The sequence below is a fragment of the Scyliorhinus torazame genome, chromosome 10 (genome assembly GCF_047496885.1).
Source record: "Scyliorhinus torazame isolate Kashiwa2021f chromosome 10, sScyTor2.1, whole genome shotgun sequence".
Lineage (NCBI taxonomy): Eukaryota > Metazoa > Chordata > Chondrichthyes > Carcharhiniformes > Scyliorhinidae > Scyliorhinus > Scyliorhinus torazame.
The window spans coordinates 112,832,121-112,858,396 of NC_092716.1; the positions used below are offsets into that span (position 1 = coordinate 112,832,121).

Genomic DNA, 26,276 nt, shown 5'->3' on the forward strand with positions numbered 1-26,276 from the left:
TCAAGTTACGGACATTGAATAGTGGAGTGCCACAAGGATCAATGCTGGGACCTCAGCTATTTACAATCTATATTAACTACTTCGATGAAGAGACAGAGTAATTATCCAAGTTTGCTGGGGGGGGATGATTGGCCTAGGTAGGGTGCTCTTTCAGAGGGTTGGTGTGAATTCGATGAGCCAATGGCCTCTTTTTACATTGTAGGAATTCTATGGTCCTATGTGAAACTTAGAACTGTGGATGTTTTAAGAGGCTCAGGTGTGCTCGCACAAGGAACACCAAATGTTAGCTCGCAGGAAGTGCAGCAAGCAATTAGAAATGGCATGTTGGCCTTTACTGCAAAGGGATTTAGTGCAAGAATAAATAAGTCTTGCCACAAGGTTTTGTGGACACCACATCTGGAATGCTCCGTGGAGTTTTGGATGTCACATTTAAGAAAGGATATACTTGCAATAACAGTGAAGATTCACTAAATCAGTCCCTGGAATGAGGGGATTTGTCCTACGATTTGAGGTTCAGTAAATTGGGCTCAAATTCTTTGAATGAGAGGTGATCTCATTGAAATCCACATAATTCTGAAGGGGCTTGATAAGGTGGATACTGAGAGATTGTTTTCACTGGTCATAGAATTTAAAACATGGGGAAATTTCAGGATAGGGGTTCAATCTTTAGAACTGAGACAAGGAGAAATTTCTTTACTCAATGGGTGGTGATCTTTTGGAAATCTCTACCACAAAATGGATGCTCCATCGTTGAATACATTTAAGCCTTGGACAGAATTTTGGTGCCTCAGGGAAATCAGAGGATATGGGAGGGGGCAGGACAGTGGAATTAAGCCCAAGAGCAACCATAATCGTATTGAATGGCGGAGTAGGCCTGACAGACTACATGGTGTACACCTGTCCAAATCCTTGTGGAAACACTGTGGCAGGCAGAGTTCACAGTACAAGCATACAAAATAGGAGAAGTAGGCCAGTCAAGCCTGCTCCATCATTCTATAAGATCATGGTTGATCAACTTGTTTCAAATTCCACATCCCTATTTACCCCGATAACATTTGATTCCATTGCCTAATAAGAATCTATCTACCTCCGCGTTCAAAATATTCAGTGAGCCCTCTAGCTCTGGACTCACCCACAAGAGAAAACATCATTTCCATGTTCACCTTGTCAATACCATTCAGGATCTTATATACTTCAATCAAGACATTCCTCACTCTTCTAAACTCCAATGGAAACAAGTCTGTCTAACCCTTTGATCATAAGACAGCCCACTCATGCCACGTATCAATCTAGTAAACCTCTTCTGAAAACCTCCAACGCATTTACATCCTTCCTTAGATATGGAGACCAAAACTGCACATAGTATTCGACATCTGGTCTCGCCAATGCCCTGGCTAACTGAAGCATAACAGCCGTACTTTTATATTCAATTCCCCTCACAATAAAGGATAATATTCCATTAGTCTTAATTACGTGCTGTACCTGCATACTAACTTTTTTGACTCATGCACGAGAACACCTAGATCCCTCCACCTCTACATTTTGCAGCCATTCTCAGTTTAAGTAATACTGTTTTTTTATTCTTCCTGCCAAAGTGAACAACTTTGCCCACATTATACTCTCCATCTGCCAGAATTTTGCCCATTCACTCAACCTATCTATATCTATCTGCAACCTCATGTCTTTTTCACAACATACTTTCCTACCTATCTGTGTCTCATCTCATTCCCATGTCTTCGCTCCCCTCATCTAAGCTACTGATATAAATGGCAAAAAGTGGAGGACCCAGCACAGACCCCTGCGGGACAAGCATCCATCAGAATACAAAGAAAGTACTTCCTCAGCTCCATTTGAGGGGTGCTCAGTACTTAAAGAGCATTAAAATGTCATCTTGGATATCGATCGGGAAAGCTCAAAGGTTTCTCAAAGAAATCGCATTATAAAGTGTTTACAGGTTGCATGTGATCTCCTAGACAGACTTCAATTGTCTAAGAGGGAAGAGGCGGAATTTGAGTATGTATATCCTTTATTGGCCCAGCATTTCTTTGCCTCTCCTGGGAGATATTATATGGTCGAAAGGGTGATTGTGGGGGAAGGAAATAATGTTTCACCATAATTATCTGACCATGGTAGTGTGGGGCAGGCTTGACAACCAGCTGTTCTTTAATTGCCCAACTTTTAGGTGCTGAATCATAAAAAAGGGGAATATCCCCAAAATTAGATGTAGGCAATTTAGAGGTGAAATTAGGAAGTGTTTTTTCTACAATGGGTAGTGGAAGCCCCAAGAGGCAATGGATGCTCTGGGAGTTGTAGGTATCCAACACGGTGATCGAAAAGTTTTTGTTGGGAGAAATGTCTCATCAATGGAGCTGAGGTATAGAGGAGCTGAGGTATAGATTCAACAGAACAGGTTTCAGCAGTTGAACAGTCAATCCCAATTCCTTTGTTTGAGTTTTAGGGAAGGGAAAACGTAAAGAGCATGGTGACTTCCTGATCCTTGGATGTTATATGCATCCCTTTCCCAAATATCCTGAAGTATCTTAAACCAATTGCAAAAAACAAGTATGCCTAATGGAAGATTTAATAGGAAGAGTATAGGAAACGCTGATCATTTTTGTTGTTTTTGTATTTTGTTGCTCAGGGTTAATGTTGTGCACTATTCTATTTTACAGCTGCAGTAAAACAAATAAATCAGAAGTTAAAAGTACAAGCAGCGAGTGCATAATCACTACTCAAATAGTGTAAAAGGTATATAGGCGCATACTTATTTTACAGCAATCTCGTCAAAATAGTTCCTAGAGGGCAGCACTGCACAACAAAACAGGATGCAGGAATGCAGGTTGAGATTTGCTGGAAAGACAGCCTACTGAATACGGATTTTCTATCAGTCATTACATAGAAACCAGGGGCAGAATGTCATTCAGGCCTTTCAGCCTGCTCAGCCATTCAACATCATGGCAGATCCTCTTTCTCAAAACTATTCTCTCACGCTCTCCCCAAGCGCCTTTAGAATCTAGAAATCTATCACTGGTTCAAAACTAATTGACACCACCTTGCGATTGCGTTGCTCAATTTCACAAAAAGTGGAAACAATATATCTTTTGAGGTGCTATTCTTACCCTGCACAGGCTTGCAAGCAAGCCAACATGGTAGCCAGTGTTTCTGGAGGAAGCTGAGCACTCTTGGGCTGTTCCTTTTCTGGGGCCAGTCCACCCATAATGGAAGGACACCGTCTCTTTAGGAACGTCACACATGCCTGGATAAATGGTTCCTGTCAAAATAGAGTTGGAAGTTATCACCCTCTTCTGTGTCCAGTCCTTTTCCCCACATACACCTTATGACTCTAAGAAACAATCCAAAAAGTTTGAAATACACTGATTTACTATGAAGTGCAGTTATCTTTTTAAAGCATATTCTTTCATCGTAACTCTGACAACTGTTTGCATCCTTTTATTTCTGCGATTTGTCCATGTGCCATCAGATAGATATATAATATATAGAGGAGACCAGAGCGATAACTCTGGTATGCCAATGCAACTTGAGAGATGGAAAGCGGCAGAATAAAGGACTCAAGATGGACTCCTACTCTCAACCCAATACCTGGATTAACAGCAGTATTGGCTAAAACGTGGGAGCAACGATTGTTGCCAGCATAAGGATCTCAGAATGACCCATGGAATAACATAAATTAGGAGTCTATAAATACTATTCAAATCTTCGATGCATTCTTGTTAACCCAACAAAAATCAAGTTCAGAATAATGCTGATTCTGAAGAATGATTGTACCAAGTGCAATTCTGGATATTTGCTTTTTCCAGAGATGACATCACATTCAAGTTGCTGAAAATGTTTTTGTTGAGTCAGTACAGAAATATTCTAAAACTCCTGACTTGTAGTTTCACTGCCTCGAGTCAAACTAGAACCAACCTGAAGAAAGGACGTACCTGAGAAAGGACATACTGGCGCTGGAGGGTGTGCAGAGGAGATTCACTAGGTTAATCCCAGATTTGAGGGGGTTGGATTACGAGGAGAGGTTGAGTAGACTGGGACTGTACTCGTTCGAATTTAGAAGGATGCCGGGGGATCTTATAGAAACATATAAGATTATGAAGGGAATAGATAGGATAGATGCGGGCAGGTTGTTTCCACTGGCGGGTGAAAACAGAACTAGGGAGCGTAGCCTCAAAATAAGGGGAAGTAGATTTAGGACTGAGTTTAGGAGGAACTTCTTCACCCAAAGGGTTGTGAATCTTTGGAATTCCTTGCCCAGTGAAGCAATTGAGGCTCCTTCATTAAATGTTTTTAAGATAAAGATAGATAGTTTTTTGAAGAATAAAGGGATTAAGGGTTATGGTGTTCGGGCCAGAAAGTGGAGCTGAGTTCACAAAAGATCAGCCACAACCTCATTGAATGGTGTAGCAGGCTCGAGGGGCCAGATGGCCTACGCCTGCTCCTAGTTCTTATGTTCTAATACAGGAACCTATAGATCTGAACAAAATGTTAACTACCTTGTGTTCAATTAAAAGCATAAAAAGTCAATAAATTGTTTTAACCATTGTGCTGACCATGTAATCCTACTTATTTTTATGATTGCCAACGAGAGGCTCATAGTCAGCAAATTATATCCCACTCCCATCGCAATCCCAAGAATTAGGCTCAATGCAGAGTCCTCACGGCTGTTCCACAAAGGTAAATCAAAATCCCGATTGCAGCTTTTTTTTCTGGAATGTACATGATTCTGAATGCAAAGCATCAGGCTGCAAGAATTTACTGCAGATTAAATTTTAAGTGCAAATTAAATAAAGACTTGCATTTATTTTTCCACGACCACAATATATCCCAAAGCACTTTACAGTCAATGAAGGAATTCTGTAGACCATATTGTAACATAGGGAATCAGGCAGCCAATTTGCACAAGAGGGCTCCCACAAACAGCAATGTGGTAATAGCTAAATGATCTGTTTTTGTGATGTTGATTAAGTGATGATATATTGGCTAAGACACAAAAGATAGGTCCCCTGCATTTCAAAATGGCGCCATCAATCTTTTACACGGTGCCACCTGACAGCTTAAAATGGCAATTGGGGCAGATGTCACTCTGCTCAGTCAGAAAGCAGTTACTATCTAAATCACTGGCTTTGAAAGCAGACCAAGGCAGGCCAGCAGCACGGTTCAATTCCCATACCAGCCTCCCCGAACAGGCGCCGGAATGTGGCGACTAGGGGCTTTTCACAGTAACTTCATTTGAAGCCTACTTGTGACAATAAGCGATTTTCATTTCATTTCACGTGATTGTGCGACAAATGTTCCAGGAAAACAAGATGGTGGGTCATAACAATTAGTTTTAAGTAATTGGGACAGACTTGATTCATAATCTAACTGAAAGCTAAAGGAGAAAGATAAATACTAATATTCTATATTGCAGAAGTATAAATTTAACAGGATGAGTTCATGTAATTGTAAACAGCCTGGAGGGCATGACTGAGAATTGAAATGTATCAATGCCAAAGCTTTAAAAGTTGTAGGTCTCCCCCCCTACCCATGCCCAATACCAACCAACTGACCCATCCTCACACCCACTCCAGATTTGGAAACTTTGTCCCATTTGTGATGAGTCTGAAATGGGTAAAATTCCCATTAATTTCTGTAGATTGTATGTTTATTTCCACAAACCGACCTGCGCCAAGGGTAAACATGGCAGAGAAATACTAGAACTGCATTTGCATGACATTTGCAGCAAACTCAGCCAATCTTTTATGTCCATTTGAGGAGGTCTTGTTTTAATCCCTCATTCAAAAGACAGCACCTCTGAGTACAGAACTTCCTCAGTACTGCACTGAAGTGTCGGCCTAAATCTTTGGGCTCAAGTCTCAAGTTAGACTTGAATTCATAACCTTCCTGCTTAGGTGAGCGTGCTAACAACTGAGCCATGGATGACCCTGTAGTAGTATTTAATAGTGCCATCAATTTTTGAAATGTTCAAAATGATCCTTCACATTGAAACACGCATTACATTTAGAAAATAAATGGCCAATGTTTGTATCTTACCCCATGCTCACGAATCTTATCAGTTAACCATTTATCAAGTTTGAGGTATTCTCGGCGAGATGCAAGTGCAGCAAGGTCAATAACAAAGGCAAATGGAGTACCATTTAGCAGCATAGACAAGGCCTGTAAGGAAAATACAAAGATGATCACATGTCCGATCACTTGATTAACTGGTTCCAAATTCACAAGTTTTATAAACTCCCCTCTCGCCTTAAAATAATAGTTCTTAACAGAAGAAGAGGGTAGAACCTAGTCTCCAATTCTGTTGGGAATTACATTCAGATTTTGTACAATTGGCATCATACAACTATCAGACACATACTTTCTCACTAAAAAAAGGTCTCCCTGATGCATCAAGCAAGATGCTAATCTTAACAGACCAGTAATTAAGTAATCAGCCTCAATTCTGTCAGTGATGAGTTAGTAAATCCTAGCCTCCGACACTAATCTCAGTAACACTGGAATGTGGTCGTAAGGGACATATACAAAACACTGAACCACAATTTTCTTTTCTGATCACTCTCTATCCCTGGTTGGAATTGAACAATTTGGCTTGGCTTAACATGCAAGTAGTTTCCTGCCGACACTCAAAAAAATTACAATTTTGGCAAGGTAACAAATGGAAGTAGATAAAAATCAAACTTTAAATATATTTGGAAATATAACCTTGCATTCTTTGCACATTTGCTCAATAGTTCATTGTAAGGGATTTTAGCCATGGGTGTAAAATCTTGTGACAAGATTGTCCCCGTGCCTCACCATTGATGCAACAAGGTTTCCGCCGTCCAGGAAGGTCAGGACCCTTATTTGAATAATTGTAACCAAATTAGCAGACAGTCCCACATAACCTCCCCCTCACTGCAATGTCTGATAGCACCAGTGAGATTTATAGCTTGTTTACATGTGCACCCAAGATAGATTTCCCATTAAAATCAAACGTACCGACACTAAGCATGGTCATCCTCACCCACTGAATGCATACCATATATCAACTACACACACATGAAAGACCTTCAAATTATTTAAAACAGTGCCAGTACAAGTGCATGCCATACAACGGTTTTGGTCCCAATTCCAATTATGTACAATTGAGCTCAGCTGTAAAATTGAGCAGAGCCGAAAGGCAGAGTCAAATGGAGATTTTTCACCCAAAGTGCTCAGTTATCTTTCTGAATTGCACTTTCTCCCTCATTGAAACTTTCATCATTAACATGAGTTACCCTTTTAACAGTAAACAACACTATTTAAAAAGAGAGTAAGCTGCTTTACTGTTTCAAGACTGCATTCATTGGTACTAAGCCTGAAATGTAAGAGCGAAAAGAATTCTGACAAATTAATTTCTGTGTATACATGTTTCCAATATTGGTAGTGACAAAATGGTAGTCACTGTGCCTTGCACACAAGAAAGCAAATTTATTCAATAGTCAATTCCCACAGCAGTACACAATTAGGATTTTATCAAAAGGTTGGGGATCCCCACAATCGATCAGCATGCTAATCGAGGGAGCAGCTGAATCATGCAGATACCAGTCTAGGCTGAGTTGGCTGATCTTAGCCAAGGTGACTGTAGTAGCCCTGCTGGAAGTACGAGTGGAATATTATTGCCAAGATGGCTTCTATAATTAACAAATCCTCACGTATGAATAAGTTCCAGTCAGACGAGGTACTGGAGTGTGTATGGAGCTTGCGAAACAGTATTCTAGCAAGAAGTCAAAGACTGAGAGAAAAAAGTCAATAAAATGATATAACAGGCATACGAAAATTTCTTAAATGTGCACCTGGACACAAAACCATCATCAGAGTTTTTTCCAAAGTTGGATTGCATTGAGGTCATTTGAATTGTAGAAATTATAAAAAGCTACTATTGGGCGGCTAAAGTGGCTATGCTTAGGAAATGGTAATGGAGGAGGGGTCGGCATGGGGGCGGCTAGAGGCGGCGTCATGCAAAGGCACCAGCCTAGGGGCACTAGTAACGGCACCGCTGCCGTTCTCGCCGGCACGATACACCACAAGCCCGGTGGTGGCGGCGGCACGGAGGGTCTGGGGTCAGTGGAGAAGGCACAGGAAGGAGGAGGGGGCCTCAGTTTGGACCCCGATACGGAGATTTGCTCCAGGCAAGATAGACCGGGGGGGGGTTTCAAGGCTGGCATATGGCAGGCATTAGAAGGATGGGAGACCGGTTTATAGATGGGACTTACCCTAGCTTGAAGGCGCTGGAGGAGAAGTTCAGCCTGCCCCCCGGGAAATGCCTTCAGATACCTCCAAGTCCGCGACTTTCTCAAAAAACAGGTGGGGACATTTCCGTTGCTACCCCCTTGAAGGATACAGGACAGGGTGGTGTCTGGCATCTGGGTAGGAGAGGGGAAGGTGTTGGACATCTACCAAGAGCTGCAGGAGGTGGAGGAAGCCTCAGTGGAGGAACTGAAGGGCAAGTGGGAGAAGGAGCTAGGTGAGGGCCTGTGGGCTGATGCCCTGGGCAGGGTGAATTCTTCCGCATCATGTGCCAGGCTCAGCTTAATTCAGTTTAAGGTGGTACACCGGGCTCACATGACGAAGGCGAGAATGAGCAAGTTCTTTGGGGTGGAGGACAGGTGCGCGAGGTGTTCAGGGAGTCCAACGAACCATGTCCATATGTTCTGGGCGTGCCCGGCGCTCAAAGAATTCTGGCCAGGCTTTGCGAGGGCTATGTCCAGGATTTTGGACACACGGGTGAAGCAGAGTCCAACAACAGTGATCATTGGGGTGTCAGAGGATCCGGGAATGCAGGAAGCGAGAGGCTGAGGTGTTGGCCTTTGCCTCCCTGGTAGCCCGGAGACGGATCTTGTTAATGTGGAGAGACTCGAAACCCCCAAGTGTGGAGACCTGCGTTAGTGACATGGTTGGGTTCCTCTGCCTGGAGCGAATAAAAGTTTCCCTTGAGAGGGTCCTTGCTGGGGTTCTCCCAGTGGCGGCAACCTTTCCTTGACATTCTAGGGGAGCGGTAAAATGTCAGCAGCAATCCGGGGGGCTCAGGTGGGGGAACTGTCTATTTAATATATAGTTTCTTTTTGTAGAATGATAACAGCCACCTAGTTTTGTTAAATATTTTTCATTTATTTTTCAGTTGTTATTTTTTTTAAAAAATTCTGTTGGAAAAAAGCTTTAATAAAACAATTTTTTAAAAAAAGATCTTACAAAAATCAAAGTGTAAATAATGTGATGATGAATTAAGATTCTCAGTCCAAGTGTACTGATACATTAAAGTATATATTGGCGGGCAGCACGGTGGTGCATTGGCAGCACTGCAGTCTCACGGCGCTGAGGTCCCAGGTTCGATCTCGGCTCTGGGTCACTGTCCGTGTGGAGTTTGCACATTCTCCCCTAAAATTAACATGTTTGCGTGTGTTTCGCCCCCACAAGCCAAAGATGTGCAGATTAGGTGGATTGAACGCGCTAAATTCCCCTTAATTGGAAAAAAATGAATTGGGTACTCTAAATTTTAAAAAAATGTATATATTGGCTTAAATGTGACATTTCCCTGTACTATTGCACCACAAGCATTCCAAGTTCAATTTTTTCTTGGTTTGATTGTTCAATGCAGCAGTTCACCAGCACCTCCTCGAGGGCAATCAGGGATAGGTAATACTTGCCAGTGTTGCCTACGTCCTATATATGAATAAAACAAAGTGTCTACATTACAGTCTTGGGAGTCACAAATTTGGAACGAATCTTCCCATTCGTTTGCATTAATCTTACCAATTGATTTGCCTACACGAAATGGCAACACTAACAGATCTGGGGTGTTCTGATTCAAGCTTTTTCCCCATGATGAGATAAATTTAAGAAAAGCCCCTTACAAGAAAAAGAAGCATCACAAATCTGAACTATCCAAGCTTAAGAGATGGAAATCAGTCATGGGTTCTTAAAAGGACAGAATTGCATTACACTAAATAAGCCCACAAACAAACACGGAGTGAGCTTGTGCACAGTTCTTACCTTCAAGTCTTGAGCTACATCTAGAATGCGGGAGAGCTTGGCCTGGTCATATTGCTCACCACGCATGTACCACTCTGCCATTGCGTGCATGATCAGCTGTCGGATTGAGGGGGATTGACCCTGTAAAATGTTTTTAAAAATACTCTTACAAGATATATACATAGCCTCTAAGCAAAATGACATATTTTATCATTAGCAACTAGGACTTTTTTTTTTTTAAAGTTCCAATTTAACTGCAGCGACATGTTTAATTTTTAAAGTGCCTCTGAATACCATCAGACCTCATTTCTCACCAACACTGTGGAATGCTATGAACTGCTGTGTTGTGTATTTGCAACATTTGGCTATCTGCACTAGATACTATTTACAAAATGATTACAGCTAATTCTGATGGTCACAGGGAATGACTGCAAACATTGCAGCCAATTAATTTTGCAAGTTAGTATGTGCTTGATAAAAAATTAGCATTTCATCACGAGTTACAAATTTTCTTGGTTTTAAAAATAAAGCACCAAACTGTTGTTTTCCCAAAATGCCCCCATTTCAGCTTACCTGTCCGTGCCATGCATAGTGCAAGATAATGGCAGAATTCGGATGATTGCCCAGGAAAATTGGCATCAGTGTGGAAATGAGCTCATGGCGCAGAGTGTGCCAGGTCGGGTTGATCTGCAGTAAGGCCAGTACCAGCATGTCCGGGCAGTGCTTGATGGGGAAGTTAAAGAGCTGTTTGACCTGCTCATACTGTCCCAGCTCGGAAAGACGCAGTAAGGTCTCAATGAGGTCCAGGCTTTTCCTGCATTGAGGAAAGAGCCAGCAGTAGACAATATGAACGTACAGATCAGCACCCCAAGAGTGGTTTCTTAAGTATGCATCAAACACCAAATCCTTTTCTGGCATCAAGCAAGCACGCGTGCTTCACACAAGAATGGAATTGGGATTCAAGATTTTTTGTTCTCGCCTGCAACCCATCCAGCAAATACACAGTACGCAACTGAAGTTACAGAATTTAGAAAGTACATTATAACTTTTATCATAGAATCATAGAATTTACAGTGCAGTCTGTAAATCAAGTCTGCACTGGCCCTTGGAAACAGCATCCCACTTAAATATTCCCCAGGGTAGAGGGGTCAATTACTAGGGGGCATAGGTTTAAGGTGAGAGGGGCAAAGTTTAGAGTAGATGTACGAGGCAAGTTTTTTACGCAGAGGGTAGTGGGTGCCTGGAACTCACTACCGGAGGAGGTAGTGGAGGCAGGGACGATAGGGACATTTAAGGGGCATCTTGACAAATATATGAATAGGATGGGAATAGAAGGATACGGACCCAGGAAGTGTAGAAGATTGTAGTTTAGTCGGGCAGTATGGTCGGCACGGGCTTGGAGGGCCGAAGGGCCTGTTCCTGTGCTGTACATTTCTTTGTTCTTTGTTTGTTCTTTGTTAAGCCCACACTTCCAACCTATCCCCATAAACCCAGTAACCCCACCTAACCTATTTGGAGAGCAAGGGCAATTTAGCACACCAATCCACCTAACCTGCATTTCTTTGATCTGTGGGAGGAAACCGGAGCACCCGGAGGAAACCCACGCATACACAGGGAGAACATGCAAACTCCACACAGACAGTGACCCAAAGTCGGAATCGAACCGGAGACCCTGGAGCTGCGAAGCAACTGTGCTAACCACTATGCTACCGTGCTGCCCTTTAAATGCTCATCACTTTAATAATGCAGAAAGAACATTGAAACTTCCTGATCCTTTGGTGTTGTAAAATGTTTTTCAAACAATGTTTTTCATACCCCTGTATAATTTAAATGGGGGCAGAAAATATTCTTCTACAATTATATTTATAATAATAATCTTCTTAATGTCACAAGTAGGCTTATATTAACACTGCAATGAAGTTACTGTGAAAATTCCCCAGTCGCCACACTCCTGCACCTGTTTAAGGTACACCGAGGGAGAATTATTTTTCAAAATGTATTTATTTATTTTTAAAGAGTAATCCAATTCATTTTTTCCAATTAAGGGGCAATCCATCTACCGTGCACATCTTTGGGTTGTGGGGGCGAGACCCACGCAAACACGTGGAGAATGTGCAAACTCCACACAGACAGTGACTCAGAGCCAGGATTGAACCTGGGATCTCGGTGCCGTGAGGCAGCAGTGCTAACCACTGAGCCACCATGCTTCACCGAGGGAGAATTAAATGTTCAATTCACCTAACAAGCACATCTTTCGGGACTTGTGAGAGAAAACCGGAGTGCCCGGAAGAAACCCACACAGGCACGGGGAGAACGTTCAGACTCTGCACAGACAGTGACCCAAGCCGGGAATCGAACCGAGGTCCCTAGTGCTGTGAAGCAACAGTACTAACCACTGTGCTACCTTGCAGCCCACAGAAACCCACAATCATCAGCAACAACAATAAAATCTCAATTCCTGGGCTCAAAGCCTTTTGGTTCGCCTCCCTTTGAACAATCTGTCTGAATATCTTATTTGAACACCACTTAAGACCGTTGGAGCTTAAGTGCAGCATTCTCCCAGAGCAAACTCACTATGGAGCAGCCTATGAACACACTATATTCCAGAATCAGCTTCAAAACATTATTGTGACTGAATAATGAATGGATATCCCCAGGCAGTCATGTGGCCCCATTTGTTCTCAGCAGCACCATAAAATCACAAAAACTACAGCATTGCTCCTGTGCAGATACCAACTCTTCAACGGAAGCTGCCTTTAAAGCCATTCCCTTGCCCTTTCCAACACCTTTTAAAATATATCTTCCTTGCCAAATCATTTTCCAACTTCCTTTATAAATTCTGTCTCAATTGGACCTCTCAGTAAAACATTCCATATTCTCATAACTTTTTCCCCATCAAAAAATAAATCAAACAGCCATTCTTCTGGTCATTATTCTACCTCTATCCCCATCTGCAAACAATTGTTTAGTATTTATCTCCTCAAAAGTTCGCATTTGATTATTTCCAAAACATTCCCCCCTAATCCTCCCTGTGCCAGAGCAAAAAACCCCAACTTTAAAGCTTTTCGTTGGAACCAAAATCTCTCGAACAAATGGCCCTGTATCCTTTTACTAATGCTCGAAAATCCTTTCAGTAACCAGGTTTCCACAACTGCAAGCAATACTCCGAATAGCCTCAGCAATACCGTAGACAAATTTTGTATCACTTCCTTGGTTTCATATTCAACGACAAAAAAATAAATAAAATAAAATAAAAATAAAAAAAATAAAAAAATAAAAATCGATTTTTTAAAATTTGAAACAAATCTATTTTGAGTCATGCCAAAATGGGCAGTTGAAAAGGTAAACATAGATCCAATATTTTCCTCAATTAAACCAACAGCGTGGATCAAATAGCAAAGGGACATATTGCAATTTAAATTCACCAATTTCCTTTTCCAAACTCACCACAGTGTTAGCAGGGAAGTATCAATACTGAATAAAACCAAGCAATCAATTTGGTGCTCCAAATTGTTGCAGGCCACAATTTTAGTGAATGCCCCACCTCTAGCTCATATTTGTCCATTTCAAATGATCTCCCACTTCCATAACAAGTAATACACTTTTGTAGTCCTTTTTCTGGGTTCACAACTTCCAGAAGTACATACATACCATGTAGCAATTTCTCGGTTATCATCCTCTGGAGGGGCTTTCAAAATATCGGTCACCACAGTATGACAAGGATAGTCAGCAAAACAGAAGATATCTGGGTTCATTAATGAATGTTGAATAAAGGAGAGCTGGAAACAAAACCAGACCAGGTTAGCATTTCCAAGGATGTTCCTGCCAAAAGAAGCTCACCAAAGTTTTTAAACAAAGCTTTAACAAATAAAATAAAAAATCTTTATTAACACTGCAATGAAGTTACTGTGAACAATGCATGAACCAATGTTACAATGCATGAACCAATAAGGTTTAGATAGCTGTGCTTCCATACATAACATGCACATTGCCTAATGGTTTCTACCATCACCTCAGCCTCTCCCTGAACTTAGAACATCTAAACATTACTTCATGTGTAGAAGATTGTAGTTTAGTCGGGCAGTATGGTCGGCACGGGCTTGGAGGGCCGAAGGGCCTGTTCCTGTGCTGTACATTTCTTTGTTCTTTGTTCTTTTGTAAACATTAATTCCCAACATAGCACTTTCTACCCTTTTCAACCTTGGTTGTCCTACACTACAGATTTTCCCTCTCAATACAAAAACCTATCATTAGAATTTAGCAGTGAGTAACCCTGAGAAGCATACCAATGCTTGCACTTCAATCAAGCATTTAAGAACACATCACCCCCTGTCGTATGCGACCAACAAAAGGCAGCCACAGAAGGATGATGGCTCACACTCTTGAGGAAAAATTTAAACTTTGTGCAGCACCATTGAGAGCACAATAAAAGAAAACACCAGAGTGGTGAGAAAGTACAAAAGTTACTTCTAAACCTAGACAAATTGAGACTGGTACTCATTCTGTAAAACGTTATGATTTCCAAATCCTCTGAATGAAGTGAAATTATTCTAATTTCCCAGTTATTTTCAAATAACTGTTCAAATTTAAAAAAAAATCAAAAATGAAATACAAAATAATTGGACAGTATGAAAACAAATATTAGCTTTTTTCATTTTTGAGACTTAACATGACCCTTTTGAAGTTCTCGCTGCAGAATGTTAACACTACTTTTTTTTAAAAATCCCTCCAATATTCTTTCCTCCTGCCCCGATGACTCAGCTACTACAAACGATCAGTGAGCAAATTAAGTTGCTCTTCTGTGGATCAACAGCACAAATTTAAATAGCAATGAATCAACTCGCCTGAGCAGAATTGTATAAAATGAACTGCTGGGCTGGCAATTAAAACACCCATGGATTTTCGAAAAGAAGCATTTTTCTATCTTTAAAATGTTTTTAAACAGAGCTTTGAAACAGTCAGAAAACACCTTAAATACCAGAATTACATTTAAATCTGAACTTGACACTAATAAATGAATATTGAGCAGACCATAATCAGATTAGTATTTAGGCTCACCACCAACTTCCACTGCGTGCCCACCAGCCAACACTGAACCTTGTAATTTCTGATCGATCCCAATTACAAGTTTCTCAAGCATGTTTCAGTTTTCATAAAGATCTGCCTGATTCATGTGCCCCGATTAACTAAACACATTTCCATAACCAAATTCAACACAACAAATCTCAAGAAAAAGACAGTGATTAATTTAAAGATTGCTCCTTACAGGTTTAAATCCTTAGCCAAGAGTGTGTGCACAGCAAGAAGTGAGGAGAGAAAGCATGATCTGTTTGAGCTGCACGCAGAAAAATACATTTCACTGTACCTTGGTACATGTGACAATAAACAATTCCAGCCCAAAGGAGACTTTTTTTTTAACGCCAAGTGATGAGAATGTGGAACATAATACCACAAGTAGTAGTTGATTCAAATAGCACAAAGGCTAATAAGGGGGAGCTAGATAAACACAGAAGATCATTGGGAGCTTAAAAGCTGGTATAGGGATTGCTTATTTCTTTGCTGTGTATGTACTCTGCAACAAAAACAAACTCCTACTATGCAATTGATATTCCATTATGACAAATGGAGTCTGCTCAGATTAGCTTTACAACTGAAACGAAAGGACCACACGGCAAAACAGAAGACTGAGCAGTTAATGATTTCCTGCCTTGTAGCAGTGTTATAGGAGATTATGCGAATGACTCAAAGTGCTGGAAGAATAAAAAAGATAACAATTGACCATTCCAATGAGGTGCTGTCTGCAGATATGTACATCCATGCTACAACCTCAGCACCACATTTATGAACAAAAAGGTAGTCTCTCCTCACTTTCTCCCCTTCATAATAAAGGAGGCAGAAATTACTGTCTTGGTCACATGTTTCAACATTTGTGCCATTCTCATTACGAATTTAAAAATCTTGCACGTAACATTGGATCACAGAGCTCACCACCTGGCTGAGAATTCAAGCAAAAGCCGAAGTGGGCCAATGTCCATCACTGAATTCCACCTACTATATGTGTGACTTTACCTGTCCTTCTGCATGTTTCCAAGGCCTGTAGAGGAGATCAACAGGAAATACTTCAATTCCCATCCCTTTTTGGATTCCATACACTGCTATTTGCAGACCTTTGCTGTCACGAAGGATGAATCCTGGGTGATCCAGTTCATAAGTCACTTCCTTAAAATTCAGATTTGGATTCTGAAAACAAAACAAATGTCCTGATTTTATTGACAAACACAATATGGTTAAGTACATCTTCCCCAATGTAACGGACAGCAAACCTCACTCCAAGTGGAATTGAAAGGAGATAAATGCGCTTCTGAAGTAAAGCCATTTAGGTTCTCGAGCATCAAAGGTAGCACCAAAAGACTATCACTTTCCTCTGCTCCATTAACTGGATGCTGCCAAGACTTATCGATCTAGCTTTAAATTAAGAGCAAGATGGTTCTTACAAGCACGTGCAGCTCAAGACTAAAGTGGAACAGCACTGAAAGCAACTAATCTGCTCTGGGTTAAATATGGTCCTCATTAGCCCATAATCTACTTCAATGGAATCACCAAGTTTGATTCATACAGTGCCTTTAACATAATAAACTATCCCAACGTGTTTAACAGGCACACTATAGAATAAAAATATGACACTGCACTTCATAAGAGACATTCGGTCAGCTGAGCAAAGATTTGGTCAAAGGTGTAGGTTTTAAAGAGTATATTATTGGAGGAAAGCAAGGTTGAGAGGTGAAGAAGTGTGGGGAAGAAACTGCAGAGCTTACAGCCAAGGCAACTGAAGGCACGCATTCGATCAAGAGGCCAAAATTAAATGAGCACCATTATCTCAGACGGTTGGGGGGTTGAAGGATACGGAAGAGATGGGGGAATAGAGATTGCAAGAGCGCGGGGGGGGGGGGGGAAGTAAAGGGGGGGAGCGTGCGAGGGGGGAAGTAAAGGGGGGAGCGCGCGCGAGGGGGAAGTAATGGGGGTGGCGCACACGAGGGGGAAGTTGTGGTAGTATGTATTGGGGGTCATGTGGGACTGGAAGCCCTAATGTCATTGGCTGACAGATCCCGGGTCCTGGTTGGCCGTTGACCTCAAGCTCCGCCCTGAAGGCGAAGTATAAGAAGCCGGTGTCTTCCCCCGCAAGCCAGTTTACTATCGAGCTGCTGGGGAACAGACACGCTTAATAAAGCCTCATCGACTTCACTATATTCGTCTCGTGGAGTCTTTGTGCGCTACAATTTATTAAGCGTGCCTAAAAAGGACTATGGAGCTCAGGATCATTCCAGAATGCCTGAGGATCAGCCCCCACGCAGTGAATGCGGCAGCAGCCTTCAAACACTGGCAGGCTTGCTTCGAGGCCTACCTCAGACCGACCACCGGCCGGGTCTCAGACGAACAAAAACTGCAGGTCCTGCACTCGAGGGTGAGCACGGAGATTTTCACCCTCATTGAAGACACCGACGATTTCCAGACGGCGTTCGCAGCACTGAGAAGTCTCTATGTCCGCCCTGTTAACCAAATCTACGCTCGCTACCAGCTCGCGACGAGACGGCAAGCTCCCGGAGAATCGATGGACGAGTTCTACGCCGCGCTGCTGATTTTGGGACGAGTCTGCAGCTGCCCGTCGGTGAATGCAAACGAACACACGGACATGTTAATGCGCGACGCTTTTGTGGCAGGTATGCAATCCTCCCAAATCCGCCAAAGACTTCTAGAAAAAGAGTCGCTAGGACTCTGAGGCACGGGCCCTAGCAGCCTCCCTAGACGTCGCCGCGCGTAATACCCGCGCCTACGGCCCCGACCGCGCGGCAGGCCATTGGGCCCCTTACGTACCCGTCGCGGCAAACCCCCTACCCCCCCCCCCCCCCCCCCCCCCCCGGACACCCCACAGGCTTGCGCAGTCCAAACGCCGAGTAGCACCGGGGGCGCCCGCTGTTATTTCTGCGGCCAGGCGAAGCACCCCTGACAGCGCTGTCCGGCCCGCGCAGCCACCTGCAAAAGCTGCGGGAAAAAGGGCCACTATGCGGTGGTGTGCCGATCCCGCGAGGTCGCCGCCGTCCCGGGGCCACAGGGAGCCCTACAAGCAGTCTATGCCTCCCAACCCCCTCAGCACGCCATGTGGGTGCCGACCACCGCGGCCCCGGGAGAACTGGGAGCCCTGCACGCCGCCTACGCTCCCCAACCCCCCTCCCCGCAGTCCATGTACGACCCGCCGCCGGCGCTCCCGATTTGGGTGCCGGCCAGCACTCTCCACGGAGAGGAAGGGGTATTTCGCGTCCCGAACACCACCCTCACCCCCGCCCCACGCCTGACCCGCCGGCGCCACCTACCTGGACCCCGACCACCACTGTCCCCGGTGAGGGAGCTCCTCGCGCTCCTTGCGCTCGCGGCCCCACGCCTGACCCGCCGACTTGGGCCCCGACAACCGCTGTCCTCGGTGAGGGAGCTCCTCGCGCTCGCGGTCCCACGCCTGACCCGCCGACTTGGGCCCCGACCACCGCTGTCCTCGGTGAGGGAGCTCCTCGCGCTCGCAGCCCCACGCCTGACCCGCCGGCGCCGCCTTGGGCCCCGACCACCGCTGTCCCCGGCGAGGGAGCTCCGCGCGGTCCTAGCGCTCGCAGTGAAGGAACTCCGCGCGGTCCTAGCGCCCGCGGCCCTGGCGCTCGCAGTGAAGGAACTCCGCGCGGTCCTAGCGCTCCCCAGCATACCATGTGCGACCCGCAGACGCCGCCATTTTGGGTCCCGACCACCACGAGGGGAGGAGGGGCGCCGCCATCTTGGACCGCCCCCGACCTGTACGACGCATGGGGCGGCCATTTTGTCCACCCCCGACGCCATCTTGTGACCCCTCAGCCACGTGCGATGTATGGGGGCGGCCATTTTGTCCATCCCCGGCGCCATCTTGGACGGCAACAACGGACCCCACCCCACTACTACAACCACGGCTCGCTTCGGTTACGCTCGATCAGGCTCGGCCCCAGACGACGACGACAACGGTCCTAATTAACGGCCACGAGACACCATGCCTAGTCGACTCCGGGAGCACGGTAAGTTTTATACATCCCGACACGGTAAGACGCTGTTCCTTAACTCCCTACCCCAGCGCACAAAAGATTTGCCTAGCTGCAGGATCCCATTCCGTACAGATCCAGGGATTCTGCATAGTTACCCTAACGGTACAGGGGAGGGAATTCAAAAACTACAAACTTAACGTCCTTCCCCAACTCTGTGCCCCCACCTTGCTGGGCTTAGATTTCCAATGTAACCTACAGAGCCTTACGTTTAAATTCGGCGGCCCCATACCCCCACTCACTATCTGCGGCCTCGCCACCCTCAAGGTGCAACCCCCGTCCTTGTTTGCGAACCTCACCCCGGATTGCAAACCCGTCGCCACTAGGAGCAGACGGTGCAGCGCCCAGGACCGGACCTTCATTCGGTCCGAAGTCCAGCGGCTACTAAAGGAGGGCATAATCCAGGCCAGCAATAGTCCCTGGAGAGCGCAGGTGGTAGTAGTGAAGACAGGGGAGAAACAAAGGATGGTCATTGACTATAGCCAGACCATCAACAGGTACACACAACTAGACGCGTACCCTCTCCCCCGCATATCCGACATGGTCAATCGGATTGCCCAGTATAAAGTCTTCTCCACCGTGGACCTCAAGTCCGCCTACCATCAGCTCCCCATCCGCCCAAGTGACCGCAAGTACACAGCCTTCGAGGCAGACGGGCGATTATACCATTTCCTACGGGTCCCTTTTGGCGTCACAAACGGGGTCTCGGTCTTCCAACGGGAGATGGACGGAATGGTTGATCAACATGGGTTACGGGCCACGTTCCCGTACCTCGACAATGTAACCATCTGCGGCCACGATCAGCAGGACCACAACGCCAACCTCCAAAAATTCCTCCAGACCGCCAAAGCCTTGAACCTCACGTACAACGAGGACAAGTGCGTTTTTAGCACCGATCAGCTAGCCATTCTGGGCTACATAGTGCGCAATGGGATAATAGGCCCCGACCCCGAACGTATGCGCGCACTCATGGAATTTCCCCTCCCGCACTGCCCAAAAGCCCTGAAACGCTGCCTGGGGTTCTTTTCGTACTACGCCCAGTGGGTCCCCCAGTACGCAGACAAGGCCCGCCCCCTAATACAGACCACGACCTTCCCTCTGTCGACAGAGGCTTGCCAGGCCTTCAGCCGCATCAAAGCGGACATCGCAAAGGCCACGATGCGCGCCATCGACGAGTCCCTCCCCTTCCAGGTCGAGAGCGACGCCTCCGACGTAGCTCTAGCGGCCACCCTTAACCAAGCGGGCAGACCCGTGGCCTTTTTCTCCCAAACCCTCCACGCCTCAGAAATCCGCCACTCCTCAGTGGAAAAGGAAGCCCAAGCCATAGTGGAAGCTGTGCGACATTGGAGGCATTACCTGGCCGGCAGGAGATTCACTCTCCTCACTGACCAACGGTCGGTAGCTTTCATGTTCGATAATGCACAGCGGGGCAAAATTAAAAATGACAAGATCTTAAGGTGGAGGATCGAGCTCTCCACCTTCAACTATGAGATCTTGTACCGGCCCGGAAAGCTGAACGAGCCGTCCGATGCCCTACCCCGCGGCACATGTGCCAACGCACAAATTGACCGCCTCCAAACCCTCCACGAGGACCTCTGCCACCCGGGGGTCACTCGGTTTTACCACTTCATCAAGTCCCGCAATCTCCCATACTCTTTAGAAGAGGTCCGTACAGTCACAAGGGACTGCCACATCTGCGCGGAATGCAAGCCGCATTTTTTCAGGCCAGATGGAGCGCACCTGATTAAGGCTTCCCGCCCCTTTGAACGCCTCAGTCTCGATTTCAAAGGGCCCCTCCCCTCCACCGACCGCAACGCATATTTTCTTAATGTAGTGGACGAATACTCCCGCTTCCCTTTTGCCATTCCCTGCTCCGACATGACCGCGGCCACAGTCATTAAAGCCCTGAACAGCATCTTCACACTGTTCGGTTACCCCGCATACGTCCACAGCGACAGGGGGTCCTCTTTCATGAGTGACGAGCTGCGCCAGTTCCTGCTCAGCAAGGGCATAGCCTCAAGCAGGACGACCAGCTACAACCCCCGGGGGAACAGGCAGGTAGAAAGGGAAAACGGCACGGTCTGGAAGGCCAGTTTCACGGTGGCAGGAGGTCCTCCCGGACGCTCTCCATTCCATCCGGTCGTCATTATGTACAAGCACTAATCAAAACAAGCACTAATCAAACGCCCCACGAGCGTCTCCTTGTCTTCCCTAGGAGGTCCTCCTCTGGAACGTCGCTGCCGACCTGGCTGGCGGCCCCAGGACCCATCCTGCTCCGAAAGCATGTGCGGGCACATAAGGCGGACCCGTTGGTCGAAAGGGTTCACCTCCTCCATGCAAACCCCCAGTACGCCTACGTGGAGTACCCCGACGGCTGACAGGACACGGTCTCCCTGCGGGATCTGGCGCCCGCCGGCACCACGCACACCCCCCCCGACACCATCAACCCAACCACCCCCCTTCCTGCCACCGCCGCACCCCGCGACTGCCCCCCCATCCCAGGAGGATCAGTCCCCCTCCCCTTTGCACCGACAGCTGAAACCGTACGGCTCCTGGAGGCGACAACACTGGTACAAGCACCACCACCACAGCCGGGGCCGAGGCGATCGACACGGACGACCAGACCGCCCGACCGACTCGTGGCGTCGATTGTAAAACAAAGATGGACTGTTCAAAGAACATTTTGTTTTTTTCCTATACCCTCTGTAAATAGTTGCAACAGGACGAAACTGTCCAATACTGTACTACCATGTGAATGTTCTATCCTCCAGGACCAGCCCTGTAAACCCTTACCACCATACGAAGCATCACCCCGCCGGGTTCATTTTGACAAGGGGTGAATGTGGTAGTATGTATTGGGGGTCATGTGGGACTGGAAGCCCTAATGTCATTGGCTGGCCGTTGACCTCAAGCTCCGCCCTGTAGGCGAAGTATAAGAAGCCGGTGTCTTCCTCCGCAAGCCAGTTTACTATCGAGCTGCTGGGGAACAGACACGCTTAATAAAGCCTCATCGACGTCACTATATTCGTCTCGTGGAGTCTTTGTGCGCTACAGAAGCAAAGGGGGGAGCGCGCGCGAGGGGGCAAGTCAAGGGGGGAGCGCGCGCGAGGGGGCAAGTAAAGGGGGGAGCGCGCGCGAGGGGGCAAGTAAAGGGGGGAGCGCGCGCGAGGGGGGCAAGTAAAGGGGGGAGCGCGCGCGAGGGGGCAAGTAAAGGGGGGAGCGCGCGCGAGGGGGCAAGTAAAGGGGGGAGCTGCGCGCGAGGGGGCAAGTAAAGGGGGGAGCGCGCGCGAGGGGGCAAGTAAAGGGGGGAGCGCGCGCGACGGGGGCAAGTAAAGGGGGGGAGCGCGCGCGAGGGGGCAAGTAAAGGGGGGGAGCGCGCGCGAGGGGGCAAGTAAAGGGGGGAGCGCGCGCGAGGGGGCAAGTAAAGGGGGGAGCGCGCGCGAGGGGGCAAGTAAAGGGGGAGCGCGCGTGAAGGGGCAAGTAAAGGGGGGAGCGCGCGCGAGGGGGCAAGTAAAGGGGGGGACGCGCGCGCGAGGGGGCAAGTAAAGGGGGGAGCGCGCGCGAGGGGGCAAGTAAAGGGGGGAGCGCGCGCGAGGGAGCAAGTAAAGGGGGGAGCGCGCGCGAGGGAGCAAGTAAAGGGGGGGAGCGCGCGCGAGGGGGCAAGTAAAGGCGGGAGCGCGCGCGAGGGGGCAAGTAAAGGGGGGATCGTGCGCGAGGGGGGCAAGTAAAGGGGGGAGCGCGCGCGAGGGGGCAAGTAAAGGGGGAGCGCGCGCGAGGGGGCAAGTAAAGGGGGAGCGCGCGCGAGGGGGCAAGCAAAGGGGGGGAGCGCGCGCGAGGGGGCAAGAAAAGGGGGGGAGCGCGCGCGAGGGGGCAAGTAAAGGGGGGAGCGCGCGCGAGGGGGCAAGTAAAGGGGGGGAGCGCGCACGAGGGGGCAAGTAAAGGGGGGAGTACGAGGGGGCAAGTAAAGGGGGGGAGCGCTCGCGAGGGGGCAAGTAAAGGGGGGAGCGCGCACGAGGGGGCAAGTAAAGGGGGGGAGCGCGCGCGAGGGGGGGGAAGTAAAGGCGGGGAGCGCGCGAGGTGGAAGTAAAGGGGGGGAGCTGTGCGAGGGGGGAAGAAAATGGGGGTGGGAGCACGCGAGGGTGATGTAAATGGGGTGGGAGCACGCATGGGGGGGGAAGTAAAGGGGGGAGCACACGAGGGGGGGAAAATAAAGGGGGGGAGCGCGCGAGGGGGGGGAAGTAAAGGGGGTGGGATGCGCGCGAGGGGGGGGAGTAAAGCGGGTGGGAGCGCGCAAGGGGGGGGAAGTAAAGGGGGTGGGAGCGCGCGAGGGGGGAAGTAAAGGGGGTGGGAGCGCACGAGGGGGGGAAGTAAAGGGGGGTGGGAGCGCGCGAGGGGGGAAGTAAAGGGGGTGGGAGCGCGCGAGGGGGGAAGTAAAGGGGGAACGCGCAAAGGGGGAAGTAAAGGGGGGGGAGCTCGCAAGTGGGTAAGTAAAGAGGGGGAGAGCGCGAGAGGGAGAATGCGAGGGGGGGAAGTAAAGGGGGGAGCGCGTGAGGGGGGGAAGTAAAGGGGGGGAGCGCGTGGGGGGGGGAAGTAAAGGGGGGGGAGCGCATGGGGGGGAAGTAAAGGGGGGAGCGCGTGAGGGGGGAAGTAAAGGGGGTGGTAGCACATGAGGGGGGAAGTAAGGGGGGAGCGCGCAAGGGAAGAAGTAAAGGGGAACGCGTTGAGGGGGGAAGTAAAGGGGGGAGCGCACGAGGGGGGGATGTAAAGGGGGGGTGCGCGAGTGGGGGGAAGGATTGGGGGAGCGCACGAGGGGGGGGGGGAAGTAATGGGGGGAGCGCGCGAGGGGGGGGAAGTAAAGGGGGGGAACGCGCGAGGGGGGGAAGTAAAGGGGGGGGACTGCGCGAGGGGGGGAAGTAAAGGGGGGAGAGCACGCGAGGGGGGGGGAAGGGGGAGCGTGCGATGGGGGGGGAAGTAAAGGGGGAGCGCGCGAGTGGGGGGGGGGGAGTAAAGGTGGGAGCGCGCGAGGGGGGGGGAAATAAAGGGGGCAGGAGCGCGCGAGGGGGGGGGAAATAAAGGGGGAAGTGTGAGCACGCGAGGGGGAGGTAAGGGGGTGTGAGCACGCGAGGGGGAGGTAAAGGGGGTGGGAGCACGCGAGGGGGAGGTAAAGGGGGTGGGAGCACGCCGAGGGGGGGAGGTAAAGGCGGGGAGCGCGCGAGGGGGGAACTAAAGGCGGGGAGCGCGCGAGGGGGGAAGTAAAGGGGGGAGCGTGCGAGGGGGGAAGTAAAGGGGGTTGGAGCACGTGAGGGGGGAAGTAAAGGGGAGGAGCGCGCGAGGGGGGAAGTAAAGGGTGGGAGCGCGCGAGGGGGGAAGTAAAGGGGGTGGGAGCGCACGAGGGGGGGGGGAACGTAAAGGGGGGATCGCGCGAGGGGGAAGTAAAGGCGGGGAAGCACGCGAGGGGGGAAGTAAAAGGGGGGAGCACACTAGGGGGAAGTAAAGGGGGGAGCACGCGAGGGGGGGGGAGTAAAGGGGGGGGAGCGTGCGAGGGGGAAGTAAAGGGTGGGAGCGCGCGAGGGGGGATGTAAAGGGGGTGGGAGCGCACGCGAGGGGAAGTAAAGGGGGGATCGCGCGAGGGGGAAGTAATGGGGGAAGCGCGCGAGGGGGGGGAAGTAAAGGGGGAAGAAAAGGGGGTAAGTAAAGGGGTAAGTAAAGGGGGTAAGTAAAGGGGGTAAGTAAAGGGGGTAAGTAAAGGGGGGGAGTGCACGAGGGGGCGAGGGGAAGCGCGAGGGGGCGAGGGGGAAGCGCGAGGGGGCGAGGGGAAGCGCGAGGGGGGCGAGGGGGAAGCGCGAGGGGGGCGAGGGGAAGCGCGAGGGGGCGAGGGGGAAGCGCGAGGGGCGAGGGGGAAGCGCGACGGGGGCGAGGGGGGAAGCGCGAGGCGGGCGAGGGGGGAGGGAAGCGCGAGGGGGCGAGGGGGAAGCGCGAGGGGGCGAGGGGGAAGCGCGAGGGGCGAGGGGGAAGCGCGAGGGGGCGAGGGGGAAGCGCGAGGGGGGCCGAGGGGCGAGGGGGAAGCGCGAGGGGGCGAGGGGGGGCAAGCGAACCGAGGGGGCGAGGGGGAAGCGCGAGGGGCGAGGGGGAAGCGCGAGGGGCGAGGGGGAAGCGCGAGGGGGCGAGGGAAGCGCGAGGGGGCGAGGGGGAAGCGCGAGGGGGCGAGGGGGAAGCGCGAGGGGGCGAGGGGGAAGCGCGAGGGGGCGAGGGGGAAGCGCGAGGGGGCGAGGGGGGAAGCGCGAGGGGGCGAGGGGGAAGCGCGAGGGGGCGAGGGGAAGCGCGAGGGGGCGAGGGGGAAGCGCGAGGGGGCGAGGGGGAAGCGCGAGGGGGCGAGGGGGGAAGCGCGAGGGGGCGAGGGGGAAGCGCGAGGGGGCGAGGGGGAAGCGCGAGGGGGCGAGGGGGGAAGCGCGAGGGGGCGAGGGGAAGCGCAGAGGGGGCGGAGGGGGGAAGCGCGAGGGGGGCGAGGGGGAAGCGCGAGGGGGCGAGGGGGAAGCGCGAGGGGGCGAGGGGGAAGCGCGAGGGGCGAGGGGGAAGCGCGAGGGGGCGAGGGGGAAGCGCGAGGGGGCGAGGGGGAAGCGCGAGGGGGCGAGGGGGAAGCGCGAGGGGGCGAGGGGGAAGCGCGAGGGGGCGAGGGGGAAGCGCGAGGGGGGCGAGGGGGAAGCGCGAGGGGGGCGAGGGGAAGCGCGAGGGGGCGAGGGGGAAGCGCGAGGGGGCGAGGGGGAAGCGCGAGGGGGCGAGGGGGAAGCGCGAGGGGGCGAGGGGGAAGCGCGAGGGGCGAGGGGGAAGCGCGAGGGGGCGAGGGGGAAGCGCGAGGGGGCGAGGGGAAGCGCGAGGGGGCGAGGGGGAAGCGCGAGGGGGCCGAACGCGAGGGGCGAGGGGGAAGCGCGAGGGGGGCGAGGGGGAAGCGCGAGGGGGCGAGGGGAAGCGCGAGGGGGCGAGGGGGAAGCGCGAGGGGGCTGAGGGGAAGCGCGAGGGGGCGAGGGGGGAAGCGCGAGGGGGCGAGGGGGAAGCGCAGAGGGGGCGAGGGGGAAGCGCGAGGGGGCGAGGGGGAAGCGCGAGGGGCGAGGGGAGCGCGAGGGAGGAGAGGGGGAAGCGCGAGGGCGCGAGGGGAAGCGCGAGGGG

General features: G+C 49.9%; 1 protein-coding gene across 10 annotated transcripts in view; it reads right to left on the minus strand.

Annotated features, from left to right (window-relative positions):
• cnot1 (CCR4-NOT transcription complex, subunit 1) overlaps positions 1-26,276 on the minus strand; it is a 277,488-nt gene that overhangs the window by 122,899 nt on the left and 128,313 nt on the right. For all 10 annotated transcript variants that reach the window (XM_072518616.1, XM_072518624.1, XM_072518622.1 and 7 more), the window contains 6 exons: positions 16,072-16,242; positions 13,654-13,781; positions 10,576-10,816; positions 10,024-10,143; positions 6,049-6,171; positions 3,120-3,271 (listed from right to left, as the gene is read on the minus strand). In XM_072518616.1, coding sequence (XP_072374717.1) covers positions 3,120-3,271; positions 6,049-6,171; positions 10,024-10,143; positions 10,576-10,816; positions 13,654-13,781; positions 16,072-16,242 — 935 coding nt within the window. The remainder of the gene's footprint in view (positions 1-3,119; positions 3,272-6,048; positions 6,172-10,023; positions 10,144-10,575; positions 10,817-13,653; positions 13,782-16,071; positions 16,243-26,276) is intronic.